Source organism: Triticum aestivum, chromosome 4A, assembly GCF_018294505.1.
Source record: "Triticum aestivum cultivar Chinese Spring chromosome 4A, IWGSC CS RefSeq v2.1, whole genome shotgun sequence".
Taxonomy (NCBI): domain Eukaryota; kingdom Viridiplantae; phylum Streptophyta; class Magnoliopsida; order Poales; family Poaceae; genus Triticum; species Triticum aestivum.
Window position 1 is genome coordinate 534,049,021 of NC_057803.1, and position 21,068 is coordinate 534,070,088.

Sequence of the window (21,068 nt, forward strand, 5' to 3'; positions counted from 1 at the left end):
TTCTGGAGGCACTTTGGGTTCATTGAAAATATTTGAATTTGAACCTAGTTGAAATTCATCTGGTGCTAGGGTTGAACATCCCCATTTCAAATTTATTTGGAAATTAAACATGATGACATGATGATCAAGCAAGTACAACGGGAGCTGAGCTAGGGCTGTGACACCAGTCCCTTGCTCAAAGCAAATCAAATCAAAATAATTGGAAACAAAACTCCCACAAGATTGTTGTTAGTTGGACGGTACCCATTGTTTCGGACCAGCCATGGAGTGTGCTTGTTGGTGGTAGGGGGTATAAACTTTACCATTAAGTTTGGGAACCGCCTATAATGTATGTAGCATGGAAGATACCGAGATCTCTTAGTTGTTACGTTGACAATGAAAGCATACCGCTCAAAATATTATTCCTCTCTATTTCAAAACTCGAGCTCTGGCACCTCTGCAAATCCCTGCTTCCCTCTACGAAGGGCCTATCTATTTACTTTTATGGCTGAGTCATCATCCTCTTATAAAAAGCACCAGTTAGAGAGCATCACTGTCATTTGTATGCATGTTTATTAATTTATATTGACTATGACTGTGACTGGATCTCTTTTACCATGAATTACAATGTCTAGTCAGTCCTTGATCTTCAGGGATGCACTGCATTTATGTTATGCGGTCTCAGAAAGGGCTAGCGAGATACCATCTTGTTATATTATATCATGATTGTTTTGAGGAAAGTGTTGTCATCCGAGATTTATTATTATTGCTCGCTAGTTGATTATGCCATTGATACGAGTAAACATCAGACCTAAATGTTATTGTGAATATGGTTAGTTCATAATCTTTGCTGAAAACTTGAATGTTGGCTTTACATATTTGCAACAACAAGATCAAACAGAGTTTGTAAAAGTTTTTCTTTATCACTTTCAGTTTGTCAACTGAATTGCTTGAGCACAAGCAAAGGTTTAAGCTTGGGGGAGTTGATACGTATTCATCGTATCTACTTTTCCAAACTCTTTTGCCCTTGTTTTGGACTCTAACTTGCATGATTTGAATGGAACTAACCCGGATTGGCGTTGTTTTCAGCAGAATTGCCATGGTGTTATTTCTGTGCAGAATAAAAAGTTCCTGGAATGACCTAAAACTTCACGGAGCCAAGTTTTGGAATTAATAAAAAATATTGGCGAAAAAATCAGCAGGAGGGGCCCACACCCTAGCCACAAGGGTGGGGGTGCACCCTCCAACCTTGTGGGCCACCTGGACCTCCACCGACGTCAAGTCCAACTCCATATATTCTCTTTCGAGGAGAAAAAAACTAGAGAGAAGGATTCATCGCGTTTTACAATACAGAGCCACCGCCAAGCCCTGTTCTTCCTCGGGAGGGCAGATCTCGAGTCCGTTCGGGGCTCCGGAGTGGGGATTTGTCGCCATCGTCATCGTCAACTATCCTCCATCACCAAATTCATGATGCTCACCGCCGTGCGTGAGTAATTCCATCGTAGGCTTGCTGGACCGTGATGGGTTGGATGAGATTTACCATGTAATCGAGTTACTTTTGTTAGGATTTGATCCCTAGTGTCCACTATGTTCTAAGATTGATGTTGCTATGACTTTGCTATGCCTAATGCTTGTCACTAGGGCCCGAGTGCCATGATTTCAGATATGAACCTATTATGTTTTCATAAATATATTTGTGTTCTTGGTCCGATATTGCAAATTATAGACACCTACTACGTGTTATGATCCGGCAACCCCGGAGTGACAATAGTCGGGACCACTCCCGATGATGACCGTAGTTTGAGGAGTTCATGTATTCACTAAGTGCTAATGCTTTGGTCCAGTACTCTATTAAAAGGAGTCCTTAATATCCCTTATTTTCCAATAGGACCCCGCTGCCACGGGAGGGTAGGACAAAAGATGTCATGCAAGTTCTTTTCCATAAGCACGTATGACTATATTCGGAATACATGCCTACATTATATTGATGAATTGGAGCTAGTTTTGTGTCACCCTATGTTATTAACCATTGCATGATGAATGCCAACCGACATAATTATTCATCATGGATCCATTGCCTACAAGCTTTTCACATACTGATCTTTGCTTCGTTACTTTTCCGTCGTTACTGTTCCGATTACTACAAAACTTCTACTGTTACTTTTGCCACTGTTATCGTTCCTTCCATACTACTTTGCTACTAAATATTTTGCTGCAGACATTAAGCATTTCAGGTGTGGTTGAATTGACAACTCAACTGCTAATACTCAAGAATATTCTTTGGCTCCCCTTGTGTCGAATCAATAAATTTGGGTTGAATACTCTACCCTCGAAAACTGTTGCGATCCCCTATACTTGTGGGTTATCACCATCTCACATGACAGCTCCATCCAAAATGTTATGCTCATTGAATATCTTGGCTATAATTTACATTCCGTATCTAGACTAGCCGATTTCGGTTTCAATGTCCTATTTACTGAAGTAGATTGCCAAGTGTTTCGAAGAGATAATCATAATATGGTCTTTACCGGTATACGTAGAGCTCAACCTAGAACTTGCCTAATTGTGAAATCTTCTAAAGGTTGGTTATGGCATAGGAGGTTAGGTTATGTGGGCATGCAAAATCTTGATAATCTTATTAAAGGTGATCATATCCTTGGTGTTAAAGATGTTATATTTTACAAGGATAGACTTTGCAATGCTTGTCAAGCAGGAAAACAAGTTGGAGGAAGTCATCCTGTGAAAAACATTATGACCACGAGAAGACCGCTCGAGCTACTTCATATGGATCTTTTTGGTCCCAACGCCTACAAGAATCTCGGTGGTAACTCGTTCGAATTGGTCATTGTTGATGATTTTTCAAGATTTACATGGGTGTTCTTTCTTGATGATAAATCACAGGTGCAAAAGATCTCCAAGAACTTTGCTAGGAAGGCCCAAAATCAATTTAAACTGAAGATCAAGAAGGTTCGCAGCAACAACAGAACAGATTTCAAGAGCGCCAATGTGGATACCTTTCTTGACAAAGAAGGGATTTCACATGAGTTCCCGGCTACGTACACGCCTCAACAAATGGAGTTGTTGAGAGGAAGAACGGACACTTATTGAGATGGAAAGAACGATGCTTGATGAATACAAGACGCCAAAACACTTTTGGGCAGAAGCGGTTGAGACAACTTGTCATGCAACAAATCGACTATATCTTCACAAGCTTCTCGGCAAGACAGCATACGAGCTTCTTACCGGTAACAAACCCCAAGTTGGATACTTTCAAGTATTTGGCTCAAAGTGCTACATTCTTGACAAGCATCGACGTTCAAAATTTGCCCCTAAATCTCATGAAGGTTTCCTACTTGGTTATGGCTCAAACTCTCACACTTACCGTGTCTACAACAATTTCACCTGAAAGTTTGAAGAGATGGTAGATGTGAAGTTTGATGAATCTAACGGCTCGCAAGTAGAGAAGTTGCCAATTGATGTAGGAGATAAAGATCCCTCGGAAGCATTTCAAGACTTGTCTATTGGCAAGATTCGCCCAACAGAGGTGAAGGAGAGTACCTCGTCCGTTCAAGTGGAAGCCTCAACTTCACACCAAGGTGAACCACGAGTTGACATGGAGGCATCCACGAGTGGAACATGTCAATACGAAGGAAACGAGGAAGTACAACAATATGAATCTCATCGACCTCCTTCTTCACCTCCACAAGAGAACAACAACGCCAACAACAATGAAGAAGGACAAGAGGAAAAACAATACAATGAAGAGGATGTTCCACCCCGACCCAAACAAAAGCTCCCACGAGTTAGAGCAAGAGTCTCAAGAGATCATCCCGTCGAACAAATCTTTGATGATATTCAAACCGGGAGAATAACTCGCTCTAAAACTCGTTTGGCTAACTTTTGTGAACATTACTCATTCATTTCTAGTATTGAACCTATGAAGGTTGAAGAAGCTCTTGATGATCCGGATTGGGTGAATGCTATGCATGAAGAACTACACAATTTCGAGAGGAATCAAGTGTAGACATTGGTAGAAAAGATGGACGACAACCAAAATGTCATTGGAACCAAGTGGGTGTTTCGGAACAAGCAAGATTAAGATGGACAAGTTGCACACAACAAGGCCCGTCTCCTCACCCAAGGCTACACTCAAGTCGAAGGTATGGACTATGGTGATACATATGCCCCCATTGCTAGACTTGAGTCCATACGCATCTTACTTGCTTATGCCAATCATCATGAAATTAATTACGTTATATCAAATGCACATCAAAAGTGCTTTTCTAAATGGAGAAACTGAGGAGGAAGTCATGTTAAACAACCTCCCGACTTTGTTAATCCCAAGAAACCTAATCATGTTAACAAACTTCACAAAGCTCTTTATCGTCTTAAACAAGCTCCTAGAGCTTGGTATAAATGCTTGACTAACTTCCTTATTGAAAAAGGCTTTGAGATTGGAAAAGTGATTCTACACTTTTTACTAAAAGGGTTAATGGTGAATTATTTGTGTGCCAAATTTATGTGGGTGATATCATATTTGGATCAACTAACCCTCATTTTAGTGAAAAGTTTGGAAGGCTAATGTCGGAGAAGTTTGAGATGTCTATGATGAGTGAACTCAAATTCTTTCTTGGTTTGCAAATAAAGCAAACTAAGGAGGGTACCTTTATTTCCCAAACAAAGTATACCAAGGACTTATTCAAGAAGTTCAACATGCAAGAAAGCAAAGGTATGAAAACACCCATGCCTACTAGTGGACATCTTGACTTTACTAAGGATGGAAAATCGGTTGACCAAAAGGTTTACTGCTCTGTGATTGGATCATTGTTATATCTATGTGCCTACCATCCTGATATTATGCTAAGTGTGTGCATGTGTGCACGATATCAAGCGGCCCCTAAAGAATGTCATCTTAAGGCTGTGAAAAGGATAATGAGATACTTAATTCATACACCAAATTTTGGCATTTGGTATCCTAAGAGGTCTTCTTTTGATCTTTTTGGCTACTCCGATTCGGACTATGCCGGTGACAAGGTTCATAGAAAGTCCATGTTAGGTACTTGTCAATTTCTTGGTAGATCTCTTGTGTCTTGGTCCTCCAATAAACAAAACTCGGTATCCTTATCCACCGCTGAAGAGAATACATTGCCGCCGGATCATGTTGTGCTCAATTACTTTGGATGAACCAAACCCTTAAGGATTATGGTATATATGTGAAACATGTTCCATTGCTTTGTGATAATGAAAGTGCTATTAAGATTACTCACAATCCCATGCAACATTCTCAAACTAAGCATACTAAAGTTCATCATCATTTCATCGAGATCATGTTGCTAAAGGAGACATCAATCTTAAGCATGTTCTAACCGATAAGCAATTGGTGGGTATATTTACCAAACTGCTTGATGAGAAAGTATTTTTCCGTTTGAGAGGTGAATTGAACATTATTGGTGCCTCAAACTTGGAGTAGAAACTCCATTTGGATACATGCAAGGCATGAGCCTTTTGACTAATCCTTGATATTTCTCTTATAATGATGATCATATGTCTTGGATCTATACTTGTACCCTTGCATTTTATCTAACCCTTATAGGTACTTGGATGAGCCCAAATCTATGAGATTGCAAGTCACTCACATCTTGAGCAATCTCTACGTCACCAAGTTTCTACTATATGGTTGTTGAATACAAGGAAGCATGAATCCCCTCAACATATCCTTTGACTATTTCTATATATCAAATTTCATTTGGTATCAAGTTTCATGATTATAATTTTGGATACACAAGTGCTCTTCTTTGCAAGACTAACCCATGTAGGAAGATGAACTCAAACTATAAGTGGTGCTCCCAACTCTTGATGAACTACATCAACTTTGAGCATCCAACACAAGTTCGACTACATGATCAAGATCAACACCACCACCCAAGGTATGTTATTCCATCTTAGAGAAGTTTTGACCCAAGTCATGAGTCAAAGCAACTCAACGAGATGTGAAAACATCAAAATGCTTAAACAAAAAAATGGTAATCCCATTTTGAGCTTAAACAATGAGTATGACCTACGATGAAGTGTCATCACTTGACTCCTCAGTCAATATACTCTAACATAGGTGACTTTCTCCAACCTTCTCTAGATGAAGTTCTATAGTGTTTCTTTGTTCTCCTTCTTCATGCTCTTGCATATGTTTCTTGCTTGTTTGTTCCCTTTTTAAAAAAAAACTTCATCTAGATTTCTTTTCCTTTTGTGTGCTTTTCTCTGTATTTTCTGCATCTAATTCATTGCAAATCCTTTAGTTAATTCCTTGAAAATCCTTGTGAGATTTGGATTGCCAAGTGAGCTGAGTTGACAAATTGTTTTCTCTACCTTAAACTCGGACTCACTGATTCATGCCTATCGGCTAGACCGAACTACAGGGATTACTTGTAGATAGTTCATCGGTACAACCGACATGGACTAACCTGGTCTGACTGATATGCATCATCCCTGACACTGTCAACTCAGTGTCACCGATGAACACGGATTGGCGTTACCGATTTCACTACTGAGAAAACTTTTTGACATTGCAAATCTCATTTCTTATCCAGCTCCACTCGATGATTCTTATCCTCGACTCGCATCTTAAACTACATGCTGCTTTGTAGTGTGTCTCAAGGACCAGACCTATTTGACTCATGCTCTAGAAGATCCCTTCTTGGAAATTGATGTCTAAGGGGGAGAGACAAAGCACATCAAAGCTTATCACATGGGAGAGATATCACATCTTAGCTTCTCCAGATGCTTATTAACAATAGAGGAGAGAAGTCACATGTCTTTAAGAAGGGAAAGACATGTTAATGTATCGTTGTTTGTACCATTTCTTGCTCTGATTTTCTCTTACCCCACCTTCTCCCATTATCCAATATCAGATTCAGGGGGAGAAAGAGTTCATATCTAGGGGAAGAAAATCTTTGGAATTCATTGCACATCTTTAATCTTTGGGGACATGTCCATATCCAAATAGAGTACTAAGTACTCACTCATTATATGTCATCCCAGTCTTGGTACTCTTGTGGTCTCCTAAACTTGCTTTATTTAGAGTGTTCTTGTGTTATCTAACCTTGTTTTCTCAAGCTCATCTCTTCCAAAGCAAGCTCAAGACCACAAGGTAAGTATATGCATCACACTCATGTGCATGATGATCTCTTACCGGTGTACATATTGTTCACAAGAAGGACTCATGAACATGAAGGTACACTTCCTGTATCTACATCATTTGCTCTGATGCATATAGCCAAGATACATGTAACTCATTGCTTGCTCTGACATGCTTATGCATTCACATGCTCTTACATACTATGTTTACATGATTGCATACATGTAGGGGGAGCCTATGCATGTTACATGTCTTTCCATAGCTTTACTTGTTACTCTTCATATCTTTATCTAAAGCTTTGATATATGTTGTCATCAATTACCAAAAAGGGGGAGATTGAAAGCACAAGTGCTCCCTGGGTGATTTTGGTAATTAATGACAACATATCTCTTGTTGGACTAATATCTTTACCTAGTATATTTCAGAAAGTTCAACAATGATGTGGCATGGACAAGAGGATGTGGAACTCCTTCAAAATGCTAAGGGCAAAGATTGGCAAAAGGCTCAAGACTCTTCATTTTCATTTTAGTGATCCAAGATCACATTGAGTCCTTAGGAAAGCCAATACTATTAAAAGGGGATGAGGTGTTGCTTAATGGCCTACTTTCTCAAAGTGCTTAGTGATATTGCTCCATAACCCTCGGCTACTTTCTCATTTCCAAAAATGTCCAAAACCCAAAGTCAAACTCGGCCCTACCGATTTGATCTATCCGACCCACCGAGTTCTTTTGACATAGACACTGCCAGAAACCCTAGACAATTTGGTCTCACCGATACGGATCTCGGTCCCACCGAGATGGCCTTGCAAAGTCTCTGTTGCCTGTTGCAATTATGTCGGTCTCACCGAAATGTGCAATCGGTCACACCGAGTTTTCCTGACCAACTCTTTGTTTGCTCGTTGCTGAAATCGGTCTCACCGAGTTAATGCAATCGGTCACAATGAGATGAGGTTTTGCTCTAGCCATGGCACATCAGTCCCACCGAGTTGATCATGTCGGTCCCACCGAGATTCCTAACATTCGCATTTTGAACTAAATTGGTCTCACCGAGTTCTCCTATTCTGTCTGACCGAGTTGGGTCAATTGTGAGTAATGGTTGGATTTTGTGTGGAGACTATATATACCCCTCCACCCCCTTCTCTATTCAATAGAGATCCATCAGAACATGCCTACACTTCCACTACTCATTTTCTGAGAGAGAACCACCTACTCATATGTTGGTACCAAGACATTCCAATCCAACCAGAAGAATCTTGATCTCTAGCCTTCCCCAAGTTGCTTTCCACTCAAATCATCTTTCCACCATAGCCAAATCTGAGAGAGGGAGAGAGAGAGAGAGAGAGAGAGAGTTGAGTGTTGGGAAGACTATCATTTGAAGCACAAGAGCAAGGAGTTCATCATCAACACACCATCTATTACCTTTTGGAGAGTGGTGTCTCCTAGATTGGTTAGGTGTCACTTGGGAGCCTCCGGCAAGATTGTTGAGTTGAACCAAGAAGTTTGTAAGAGCAAGGAGATCGCCTACTTCGTGAAGATCTACCCGAGTGAGGCAAGTCCTTCGTGGGCGATGGCCATGGTGGGATAGACAAGGTTGCTTCTTCGTGGACCCTTTGTGGGTGGAGCCCTCCGTGGACTCGCGCAGCCGTTACCCTTTGTGGGTTGAAGTCTCCATCAACATGGACGTACGATAGCACCACCTATCAGAACCACGCCAAAAATCTACGTGTTTTCATTGCGTTTGCACACTCCAATCCCATCCCTTTACTTTCTTGCAAATAGCATGCTTTAATCTTTCTGCCGCCTATACTCTTGCCATGCTTGGTTGAAATGTATTGTGAATGCTTAATCTTGTGTTAAAACTCCACCTCAACTTGAAGAACTTAAAAACTGCCACTTTTGCTTGTTGAGGGTCTAATCACCCCCCTCTAGATACCTCTTCTCGATCCTTTCACTACTGATTTCTTAATACTTGGACCTGAACAAGACAATTTGTGTCCCATTATATTTGGTAGACCCTTCTTGAATATTGTTAATGCTAAAATTGATTGTGTTAAAGAAAAAGTTAAAGTTGAGTTTGGTGATGAATCTCATGTGTTTAATTTTTCTAAATTCTCCAAACAACATCATGATAAAGATTTGCCTAATGAAGATGTTATTGTTGGTCTTGCCTTTATTGTTGTGCCTCCTACTAATCCTTTAGAGCAATATTTATTAGGTCACGAGAATGGTATGCATATGAATGAACGAAATAAACTAGATGAAATATTCTTTAGGCAGGAGCCTATTCTTAAACATAATTTGCATGTTGAAATTTTGGGAGACTCTCCTCCACCTAAAGGTGATCCTATGTTTGAATTAAATAAACTCCCCGATACATTGAAATAATATTATCTTGATAAAAAGAAAAAATATCATGTTATTATTAATTCTAACCTTTTAGTGCATGAAGAAAAAAAAGTTGTTGAGGAGTCTAAGGAGACATCATGCTGCAATTGGATATACACTAGATGATCTCAAAGGCATTAGTCCAACTATGTGTAACACAAAATCCATATGGAGCTAGATGCTAAACCGTTGTTGATCATCAATGTCGCTTAGATCCTAAGTTGAAGGAAGTGGTAAGAAATAAAATACTAAAGCTTTTAGAGGCAGATATAATTTATCCTATAACTGATAGTAAATGGGTAAGTCATCTTCATTGTGGTCCTAATAAAGGAGGGAGATATGATTTAACCTATAGCTGATAGTAGATGGGTAAGTACTATTAGGAAGATCGCTAGAGAGATGCCTTTCTTGTGCTACAAGCTCTCGGCTATGACAGCGTCCGACGAGGAGTAGGTAAAACCCTAGGGTAGATGGATCTAGAATGTTGTGTCTTGGTCTAAGAGGGCCCCTAGCTCGCCTTATATACTCGATTGAACTAGAGTTACATGATTCGGGTCGGACTACTCATGGGATCGTGTCCTGTGGTTTAACTAGATCATGTTGTGCGAGGATGGCCACCCGTTTCCATGTCTCCCAAGTTGGTGTGGTGCCCAATTGGCGCATGTGCCTAGGTGGTTGACTCGGCACCTTGGTGGACAATGTGGCTAGCCATGCGCCTGTTCGGCCTGCTTGGATGTCATATCCTCGTCAACAACTAAGATGGACCCTGCAATCTTTCCCTAGTGTTGGTGCCCCTAGGTAAAGAAACTTTCCCTACAGCTTGTGACATACACCCTAGGGGAAGAGTCTTTCCCTATTTATACTACACCTATGCTTCTTTACTTCGGGCAAGCCCAAGGTAAAGTATTCCCCTATGATATTTTTCTATCTGAGCTAGGGTATATGGCTTGAGTAAAATCATAGTTTCAAGTAGTGTTCATGATTGAATGTTTTTTAGCTTTGAAATAATGAGGAAATGCAGACTAAGGCATAGCCTAGCTAGTGGTGGGAAGGGGCTGATGCCTTCCCACCCACCCAGGTTCAAGGCATGGTACTTGCAATTTAGGTTTGTTGCACCAATTATACTGTAGGGGGTTCCCTTACAGTCTTTCTGTCAAAAAAAGAAATAATGAGGAAATCCACATCTGTGTTGACGCAAATCGTGTGGATGTGATGGGTGGCAATTGATCGTCTATCGATTAAGATGTATCAAACGACGTCCCTAAACGTGGTCCATTGACTCATTCATTGTGCTAAAATTATTGGTTGATGCGTGCCAACTAGCAAATAGCAATGATAGGTGTTGATCTTCAAAACCACGTGGCGATACGTGCTGGTCTTGAGTATAACGTGCAATTACAGCGCAATTAGAGCGAGCGTTTCTCCTCAACAACCCCCAACCCCCCAACTAGTATTTAAGTAGTTCCTTACTCGCGTTCATACTAGACATTGTTCTCCAATTAGCCACACCCGTAGGAAAGTAAGGTTAGTTGTCTTTTATGCCCCTTCAGGTTTTTATTGCAAGTGGTAGGGCAGTGCAGTCTAGATCTAGATCTTAAGGTTTCTACTGATATGCAAGAAGATTGTATCGACTTACTATGTTATCACATATATAACATGTCATAGTTCTACGAATTTGGAGACTTTGGGTACAACTTGTTTGTATCTGCTTATTGTCTTCTCTCATTTTTGATATCTTGATAATTTTGTAGGAGGATAGGTGATGTGATGACGCGTTGACACTGTGATACGACATCTTCATTCCGAGTTTGGAGGTAAGAACTTCATGGTTTTTGGACACTTTTTCATTTTAGCTTATCTCTTTTCCTCATGTTCTTGGAATATTACTTTGAGATCTGTTATGTTCTTGGGTATATGAGTAAAAGTTCTGCGCTTATTGAAAATAAGGTAAACTACCATGTTCCGATTGGACTTCATTTAGGTTCGTTTATATCAAATTTCTATCCTATATCTCTCTATTATGCATCAAACCATTCATCCAAAATTTGATGTTTCTTTTCATATTATCTATTCACAAACGTGAACAATAAATTGAAGTTCTTCTCGTGCGGAGGTAATAAACCTTTTAAGTTAAGTACTCCGAGGTCATGTCAAAATATGTCTTGTTCATTCTATGATTGATCCTTAATCTGAGTTGGGTGAGCATACTGTCTAATACTTGCCCTATATTAGCATATTTGAAGGGCTTTGTAAGTAAATATGCATATTCATGTTGACACAAACATGTGGATGTGATGGTGTGGCAATTGATAGTATACCGATTAACATGTATCAAACATACCTAAACATGCTCCATTGACTCACTAATTGTGCTAAAGTTGTTACTTGATGCATGCCAACTAGCAAATAACCATGCCAGGCGTTGATCTTCAAAACTACTTGGCGCTATTTGCCGATCTTGAGTACAACATGTAATTAGAGTGTAATTAGAGCGAGTGTTTCCCTTGGTAGCTATAGACACTCCGGCCGAACCTCCACAACCCCCGATTCGCCAACTAGTATTTATATAATCTCGTCCTCGCCTTCATATTAGACATTGTTCTCCAATTAACCACGACCATAGGAAAGTAGGCTTAGTCATCTCTTATGCCCTTTCAGATTTTTGTTGCAAGTGATAGGGCAGTACAATCTAGATCTCGATATTATTGTTTCTACTGACATGTGAGAAGATTGATGCACTTACTGTCTTATCACATATATGTTCTATCACAGTTCTACGGATTGGAGACTCTGAGTACACCTTGTTTGTATGCGTTTATTGTTTTCTCTCATTTGTGATTTGTTGTCACAATTTTGTAGGAGGATATGGAACATGATGGTGCTTTGACACCGTGTTAGGACATCTTCCTTCATAGTTTGAAGGTAAGAAATTAATGATTTCTAGATACTTTTCCATTTCAGCGTATCTTTTTCTTGTGTTTTTGAAATATTGTTCCGAGATTTGTTTTGTTATTGCTTATATAATATAAGTTTTGCACTTATTAAAAAGAAGTTATATCATCATATTCTATGTAGAGCTCATTTAGGTTTGTTTGTATCAAATCACTATCCTATATATTTCTATCATGCATCAAATCCTTCATAAAAGAACTGGTAGCATTTCTTTTCATATTATCTACTCGCAAGAGTGAACAATAAATAAAAGTTCTTCTCATGTGGAAGTAATTAACGTTTTAAATCAAGTACTCCGAGGTCATGCCTAAATATGCCCCGTTTATTCTACGACGATTCCTAATTGGATTTGGATGAACATACTGTCTATTACTTGCAGTATTAGCATCTTAGCGATTTGGAGAAAACAAAGTGGAAAATAAGAGCAAAGATATTTTTCCTTTTTTGAGGAAAAATACATTGATCTTAGGCGAGAAAACAAAGTAGAAGTAGAACATAACGCATGTTGAAGGGCTCTTAGCAGTTATCTGCGGTAGAGCCAAGTCCAATCATCATCAAGCGCTCGAGTCGCAATTGACAGTCAAGAAACAAACTATGGAAGATATTACCCCCCCCCCCCCCAGCCTCCCTAACCCACCCACCGCAATTTCCACATTTAACCAGTACATTTATTTAAAAGATTTTGTGGGGACGATTGTAATAGGAAATATATTTAAGCCTACAGTAAATACTGGCAAGCAGAAAAGATTAGTACTTATTTAATAAAAATATATATCATTTGGCAGTACATTAACTATTTTAGTACGAAAATGGCAATGTGTAATCACGTGCTTCCTATGTTTCAGTATATATACAAGCCGTCCTGTTTTGACTCTAATTGACCTCCAATTATACCCATCAATTTGATTAGTAAAAATACAAATTATATATAAAAAAAGCGGTATACCAGAGGCACCCAGCAGTCCAGCTGCATATCGTATCGGTCGGTCGGTCGGTCGGTCCAATGGCTGATCACTCATTCGCTCGCTCCATCTCCATGGTCCAGTAGCAGGACAGTAGCTCTGAAATTCCAAAGTGCGCGCTGGCCGTGTCGTGCAGAAACACATGGCGACCATCCGGCCTTCGGTACTCCCACATGTTCGTGTTCAGATTTTTCGAGTTAGTAGGCGCACAGGACTACAGGAGTATGAATTACTGTGCGCCATGGACAAAAAAATCATTTTGTACTCGTATCCGCGAAATCATCCAGGCACACACAAAAAAATACCCCCTCCGGTGAAATAACATCATTTCCTACTCCCTGAAGAGTACCACTGTCTATTAGTATTACAGTACATTTGTCAATACTTCCTTCATTTCATAATGTAGTGCGTCCGCATTTTCCGATATCTAAATTTGACCATAATTTTAACCGATAAAAACGACTGCGGTAGGAACACAAATTACGAATTCAGTGGTATAATTTTTGCTTCCGTCGCAGTTGGTCTTATTGACTAAATTTATGATCAAAGTTAAATCTCAAAAAACGTGGGTGCACTACTATGGAATGGAGGTGTGGTGCGTGCTGGGTTTTTCTCAGTCTTCCCGAGTTTCCAATCTACGTAGTCTCCAAGCATGCAGCTTCGTCCTCTTTCTTTTATCGGTCTTCTTGCTTCCGGGTTTCAAACCCTGATTTTGGTGCGCAAATAGTAAAAACTTCATGTTATTTGTCAGAGCAGCAAGAAAAAACATATATAAATCTGTTGTCACTCAAAATGAACAAGTGAAAAAGATATTTTTTTTGAAGGATGTTATACTGCATCCAGTTTTTTTAGGCTATTTTCAGAACATCAAGTGTTTGTGATTTTTAGGTAAAGCGCTACACATCAAAATGGTACTCCATCCGTCCCATAATATAAGATCGTTTTTTAAGCTAACATAGCTTAAAAAACGTTCTTATATTATGGGACAGAGGAAGTATTTTATTTCTGCCGCAACTAGAGCCTGTCCGGGCTAGTCCTCCTCGAATGAAGTTCAAGATTCGGCCTAGTGCTGCTAAGCCCAAGCCCAAACCAACCTCAACCCAGCCAAGTCCAGCAATAATAAGGCCAAGTTCGACCATAACTCGTCATTTAATTATTATTTTTTGAATTGTCTCAAAAAATTTCTCGCAAAACAAAGGCATCTCTTTGTTTTCTCGCAAAATAAAGGCATCTCTTTATTATGTGTCCATCACCAAGTCTAAGACAACCGAAACACAGTTTGTTTTACAAAAGGCACTCATGCTCCACCAATCTTGTCACTGACCATCATCCAAATTAGTTAAATATAGCCCGTGCAATCATCTTCAAATGGCAACACCTAGAAACCAGTCTCATGCCACCCTACCCTAAAGTGAGCCAAGCACACATATCCACTGCCAAAGAAAAACTCTAATCCTATTAAAAACAAAATTGTATAGCAAAATCTTTACCGTAGAACTTCCAAATTGTGTCACAATAAGCTTGGGGTTCATCCCAGCTAGAAACTGGCCATCGGTATTCGTGATACTTGTAGGCAGACGTAAATTTGTCTATTAAGTCAAAGCAAGGTAGCGAACATACCGCAAGTCCTTTTCTGAGACCCATGACATGACATATGTCTACAAGCTTGGTACCTTCCCGAAATAAACAAAAAAGTGATTGATATTCTCCAAACACAAAGATGTGAAAAACAAATGCTCTTAAATATACACCGTGTACATGCCGGTAGGTATTCATGTCTCCTTTCACCAGCATCCGAAAGCCATATAAAATATGAAGATATGCAAATAAACCAAAAAAAACAACAAAATAGGATGGTTGTTTCATATCCTAATGCAATAAAATGTACGGCGAACATGGAGAGCGATTTTTATGTGAAAACCCTCTGAAAAAATATGTTGTGACGAATGACGTCGATCTTCACTATGTCGGGAGAGGCATACAGAAACGTTACTAGAGATTTACAACAGTTCTTCAACCCATTATGTGCTGCTTAAGGGGGTACATATAAGAGTGAGTTAGAGCCTAAACCATAGCTTGCCAAGTTAAACTTGACATCGTACGCCGGAACCCATCCTCTCATCATAAGAATTCGAATCATACAACATCAAGATTGTCAAAAGACGTTTGCGTGGAAGTTTAAGTCAGAATATATAAAGCGGACAGAATAAAGTGATTGGGAGGGGAAAAAACAAGTTGAAACGAAGAAAAATAAAACGTAAAATAAATCCTGAGAAAAAGGCAAGGGTCCAGGCATCTTAATCCTTTTTCCCTCGAGCCAGAGAGATATTCTTGGATGATCCAGCCTCACATTGTTCCGAAAGACGATATATAGGATGAACATTCCTCGTGATCTAGGTGAACATTCAGTTTGACAGGAAAGAAAAAGGAGGGCGTCTTGTTTGTTGTACCTTAAAGATGATCATTCTGCGTGCGCTTTGCATGCTTAGCACACTTTATAATATTCACCACCAAAAGAAGCGATTAGGACCTTTCTCCCCACGGGGGAAAGGGAATCTAATTCCTCCAAGCCAAGGCGATCATAATCTAATCCCCAGGCCGTGAGATTCCATCATGTGCCCCCCCTAATCCTCACCCCCTAAGTGCATGGGGCTGTTAAAGAAAGACCTGGCTGACATTCAGTTAGTACGTACAAGACAACACCGCAATCACACTGCTCACTGGCCTCTAGACAAGCAAGCAAGCAGACAAGGGGAAAAAAGTTGCAGGATCCAAGGCTAGCTAGGGTTTAAGTGGGCCTGATCTGATGACAGTAGTAATATGTTTGCACACCCCAAGGCGTGCTAGGAGCAGTAGCAGCTATAGCTCAAATCATCATGCAGATGGGCAATGATCGGGAGAGAATCCCTGAGGTGGCATCTTGTGCCTGCGTGTGGGTGATGCGGGGTCAACTAATTTAACCGCAGGAATTGCTTGATTAGGGCATAAGTATTCGTCACTCTAATCAGTAGTGCTGGCCCAATAGGGAAAGTTCACTAAAAACTAACACTGCCCCACTAACCCGGGTTGTTTGGTTGCTTGTGCAGCTAGCTGCGTGTCAAGTGTTGTGTTCAGAGCCTGCAAATCGGAGCGATGTGTCTTCTCTTTCTCTCTTTTTTACATTTGCAGCAAGCGTAAGACAGATGATTGGTTAGTGGTTTGGTCTGGTCATGGGGGGTTATGATTAGGGCAGCGGGGGTGTGGTGGTCAACTCTTAGGGCACAATGATGCATCCTGTGTGATACAGACAAACCCACTATATATGCCCTCTGCTAAAGCCTGACGACCGAGCCTGCTAATACTACTCCCCCCTTTTTGCTGCCTGCATGCATCGTGCTTACTACTACTGTAATTGCGTGGCACATTTTGAGTACCACAAAGCATTCTCTGTTTGTATGTGTGCATGCATGTAGGGTCTCTGCCTGTCATTTCCTGTGTTTTCTCTCTTCCTGATGATAGAGTAGTATAAAAAAACTAGCGATGGTTTTTATTTCTCATTTGAGCTAGTAGCAGGTGGCGCGACGTTTAATTCGCATGTGAACTTGGGAAGAAACAAGCTCTGCTCGTAGCCAATTAGCGGCAGCAGCAGCAGCAGCTATGAGCACCGATCAGGGGAGATCAGTGTCCATGATGAATTGGTATCTTCCGACAATGGGATTTGATGCGGCGCTTGCTTAGAGCATGGTTAATAGTATAGCCAACTGCTGGCTATAAGCCATTGCCATGTCATCTATAGCCTATCTTATAGCCAATATGTACAATAGTTGATTAGAAGAGTGTACTACTTTTTTATTATATGGCCCACCTTTCACTCTCACAAAGTGCCTAGGAGCACGTGCTAGAGCTGGCTCTTCACCAAGAGCCGGCTTCCCTTCTCTCTCTTCTTCTCTTTCCTCCAACTAAGTAAGAATATACTAGTTTATTTCTTATAGCCAGATGACTCAGCTCTATTGTACTTGCTCTTACGCATGAGAATTAAATACGCAGCCAGCAGCACAAGGGTCTTGTGAATGAATGCATAGAGAGCCCATGAGGGCATTGATCAAGCGCCTAACCTAACTCGATCCATTCTCCCCTGTCCTTTTGGAAATCTCTCTCTCTCTGTGTGTGAGAGAGACTGACAAGAGCGATGATGAGAGAGAAATCGTCCGTTTGGGGGGCGTCAAAAACAAACAAGCAAGCAGGGAGGGAATCACGGCCGGCCACAGTGGAGCGGGGGCATGCGGGCGCTGTTCCCTTCGCCTTCACCTTCTCTCACCCAGCTCGCCTTGCTTCTGACACAGCACAACCCCTCTATGAAGTACGCTCGGTTTCTTTCCTGATAGTGCAAGCAAAGCAAGCGCCAGACACACACCACCTATTATTTCCTCTCCATCAGTCCATCTTTTTCTTTTTGGTTATTATTTACACCAAGGGCGAGCGAGCACTAGAAGAAAACAGCCTAGCCTTGCCTTGCCATCTGCCCAAGCTTCTCCCTTCTCTCTCTCTCTCTGCCCCTCTGGCTAAGCACAGCGCAGCAGAGACGGATCCTCCGTCTCCACACTTTGACACTATTATTTTCCTTGTAGTATTGCCGTGGGTGTGCCTGGCTGCCTTTGGGAAAGGGAGGCCCTAGACCCTAGACGCCCTAGCGCAATGGTGGAAGCTGCAAAGGCTGGAGGCCTTGCTCCTTCCTTCCTTGTCCTCTTGATTAGCCCTTGACAAACACCGAGGTTCGCTTGCTTTTGGTCTCTTCTTGCTTGCTCACCCTCCCCTCCCCTCCCCTCCCCCCTCTCTCTCCTCCTCCTCCACTGTTCAAGCAGTGCAGGACAAGAAGAGAAAAACTGTCCATGAAGGAAGCTCCTCCACCTCCTCCCCCCATGCTTAGCTAGCTCGTAGTCCTTGGTGGTGTGTGGGAGAGGAAGGGGGGAGAGAGGAGAGAGGTCAAAGGAAGGCTGGTCCATACATTAGTCCATCCATCCACGCAGAAAAAACCACTCCTAGCAGCTCGCTCGCTTGCTTCCTACTACTAGTACTAGTAGTAACTAGTAAAACTCGCATCCACGGGAGGAGTGGAGTAACCCCTCACTCGCTCGCTCGCTCGCTTTGCTTGCCAAGAACAGCCCCACTGTTCATCATCCATCCTACCATCCTTCCTTCCTTCCTGCATCTTGTTGCGGGTGAGTACAGCAGCTACCCATCTCCTAAAGCTGATCTCCTCCTTTGCTTTTATCTTCTAATCTTGTTTGCATGGGCAGAGGAGGAGCCCAGCAAAGTAGAGGCTAAGCTAGGCAGGAGCAGGATATTGTTGCGGAGTATTTTGCATTTATTTGTTTGTATGTATGTATGTATGGTGTAATTGAGCAGCTGGCTAGATTATGTATGCTCTTGGAGTTTGCAAGTGGTATCTTCTTGATAAGGTCCCCAAGATCCCACACCACACCACACCACACCATGCACCTCTCTCTCTCTCACATCGCCTTCCTTTTTGTTCTCCACCACCTCTCTCTTTTCTTTTCTTTAGTGTGTGTTGAGAGTCCCGAGAAACACTGAATTTTGTTGGCGTTGAGTTGGAGGCGCCATTGGCCTTTTCTTGCCCTCTCTCATGGTGTCCATTGTGCAGCTGCAGAGAAGGCGAACAGAAGCATCAGCAGCAGCAGCGTCAGCGTCAGCGAGAGGCATCCTTCCGGACAGGGAGGGGAGGATGGATCTTTCTGTGCCCCGAGGCGAGTTCCCGATCCCAATGCATCAGCACGCCGCCGCCTCGCCCTACGGGGGCATCGGCGGCGGGGGCGTCGCCGTCGCCGACCATGCCATGGAGCTGCACCACGACCACGCCAACCACAACGGACAGTCCCAGGCGCAGGACATGCCGTCGCCGCCTGCTGCTGCGTCTGAGGACAGCTCCGGGAAGAAGCGCGCGGCGGCCATTGCCGGCGGAGCGGGAGGGCCGCCGGTCAAGTACCGGGAGTGCCTCAAGAACCACGCGGCGGCCATCGGCGGCAACGCCACCGACGGGTGCGGCGAGTTCATGCCCAGCGGCGAGGAGGGCTCGCTGGAGGCGCTCAAGTGCTCCGCCTGCGGCTGCCACCGCAATTTCCACCGCAAGGAGCTCGACGACTTCGACGGCGACAGCTGCGCCTCGCACGGCTACGGCTACGGCTACGGCCACCACGCCGTCCGCCGCCTGCTAGGCCCGGCCGTGCCGCACCACCACAAGAGCAGCGGGGGCCTCCTCGTCACCGCGGACCACTACGGCGCCTACGCTGCGGCACGCGCGCTCCCTCCGCCGCCGCCCCCGCCGCTGGGACACCACCACCAGATCATCATGCCGCTCAACATGATCCAGACGTCCGAGTCGGACGAGATGGACGGCAGCGGCGGCATCATGGGCGACGGCAGAGGCGGGCTAGCCTCGGGCGGCGGCGGCGGCGGCTCCTCCTCGTCCAAGAAGCGCTTCCGCACCAAGTTCACCGCCGAGCAGAAGGGGCGCATGCTGGAGTTCGCGGAGAACGTGGGGTGGCGTCTCCAGAAGCTGGACGACGCCATGGTGCAGCACTTCTGCCAGGAGATCGGCGTCAAGCGCCGCGTCCTCAAGGTCTGGATGCACAACAACAAGCACAACCTCGCCAGCAGGCCGCCCCCTACCTCGCCCACGCCGCCGCAGTCACAGTCAATGCCGCTGGCGATGTCAATGCCGATGCCGCTGGGCATGTCAATGCCGATGCAAGTGCCGCCGTCGCAGCCCGGGCCTTCCGGCCACCGCGGCCCCAGCTCCCCGCGCGCGCAGGGGGAGCTCAAGCTCGACTGACGTCACAAAGAAGCCCTGGTGTCCGTCAACGGCGCCACGGTTGCTGATTCTGCTAGCGTTAGTAAGCCGCATTGCCATTAATTTCACTGTTCCATCGGCGCGATCGATCGAAGCAGAGAGAAGAGAAGAGAAGAGAACCAAAAACAAACCCGAGTCTACCATCATCTCCATTTTTTTTCCTTTCGCTGTTTATCTTGTCATAAGGTTGGGGAGCAAGCATGAGAGGGGGGACATAGGCGAACCGGACTGAGCTCCACTCAATTTCAATTTATTTTTCCTGGACCTAGCTTTTTTTCTTCTTCTTCGTCTCCTTGGTTGGTGTCTCTGACTTGAAGTCTAGCAGTACCTGTTGAGCTGAGCATTTGAGTTGCCATGGATCAGATCAGATGATCAGAGGCTGTATGAAATTGATTCTGACTTGTTTACAATTTCTCCGTTTATCTTCAATTTCTCCATTCTAATCTGCAGAGTCTGAATTTCTTTTGAGAACATGAGATGCAATCTCTCCCTGGGTCTTGTATCTTTCAGGCGCACTGTTCACGAGTCATGACATGATCTGCATGCTTAATCTGCAGCCCCTGTCGGTGCTGTTACTGTGGCCTGCCTGCCTGCATGCATGCATGCATGCCTATGCCTGATCTGATCCGGCGATGTGAATTCACCACTCACAAGCCACGAAGACGATAGAAAGGGGAGAGAGATTCTTGTCAAGAATTTGGGAGCCTGAGAGCGATGGACCGGAGGGTGAAAATTAAAATTTGGCCGTCCCCGTTTCTCTATTTGGGGCGGATGATAGTCCTCGGCCTGCGCATCGGGCTGGCTGGCCCTGC

The 21,068-nt window shown here is 43.1% G+C and overlaps 1 protein-coding gene across 4 annotated transcripts; it reads left to right on the plus strand.

The window, feature by feature from the left end:
* Positions 1–17,729: 17,729 nt before the first annotated feature.
* LOC123086753 (zinc-finger homeodomain protein 4) lies at positions 17,730–20,685 on the plus strand. 4 transcript variants are annotated; one of them, XM_044508543.1, is made up of 3 exons: positions 18,181–18,607; positions 18,686–18,767; positions 19,051–20,685. In XM_044508543.1, exon 3 carries the CDS (start codon positions 19,132–19,134, stop codon positions 20,236–20,238), a length of 1,107 nt encoding a protein of 368 aa, XP_044364478.1. In that variant the 5' UTR covers positions 18,181–18,607; positions 18,686–18,767; positions 19,051–19,131; the 3' UTR covers positions 20,239–20,685. The 4 variants fall into 4 exon arrangements, with proteins under 4 accessions (XP_044364476.1, XP_044364478.1, XP_044364477.1 ...); XM_044508541.1 differs by lacking the exons at positions 18,181–18,607; positions 18,686–18,767 and adding an exon at positions 17,730–18,160; XM_044508542.1 differs by lacking the exon at positions 18,686–18,767 and having other exon boundaries at positions 19,057–20,685.
* The last annotated feature ends 383 nt before the right edge of the window (positions 20,686–21,068 follow it).

Coding starts and splice junctions, on each gene's coding strand:
- LOC123086753 (XM_044508541.1), top strand. CDS start 19,132: ATGGATCTTTCTGTGCCCCGAGGCGAGTTCCCGATCCCAATGCATCAG.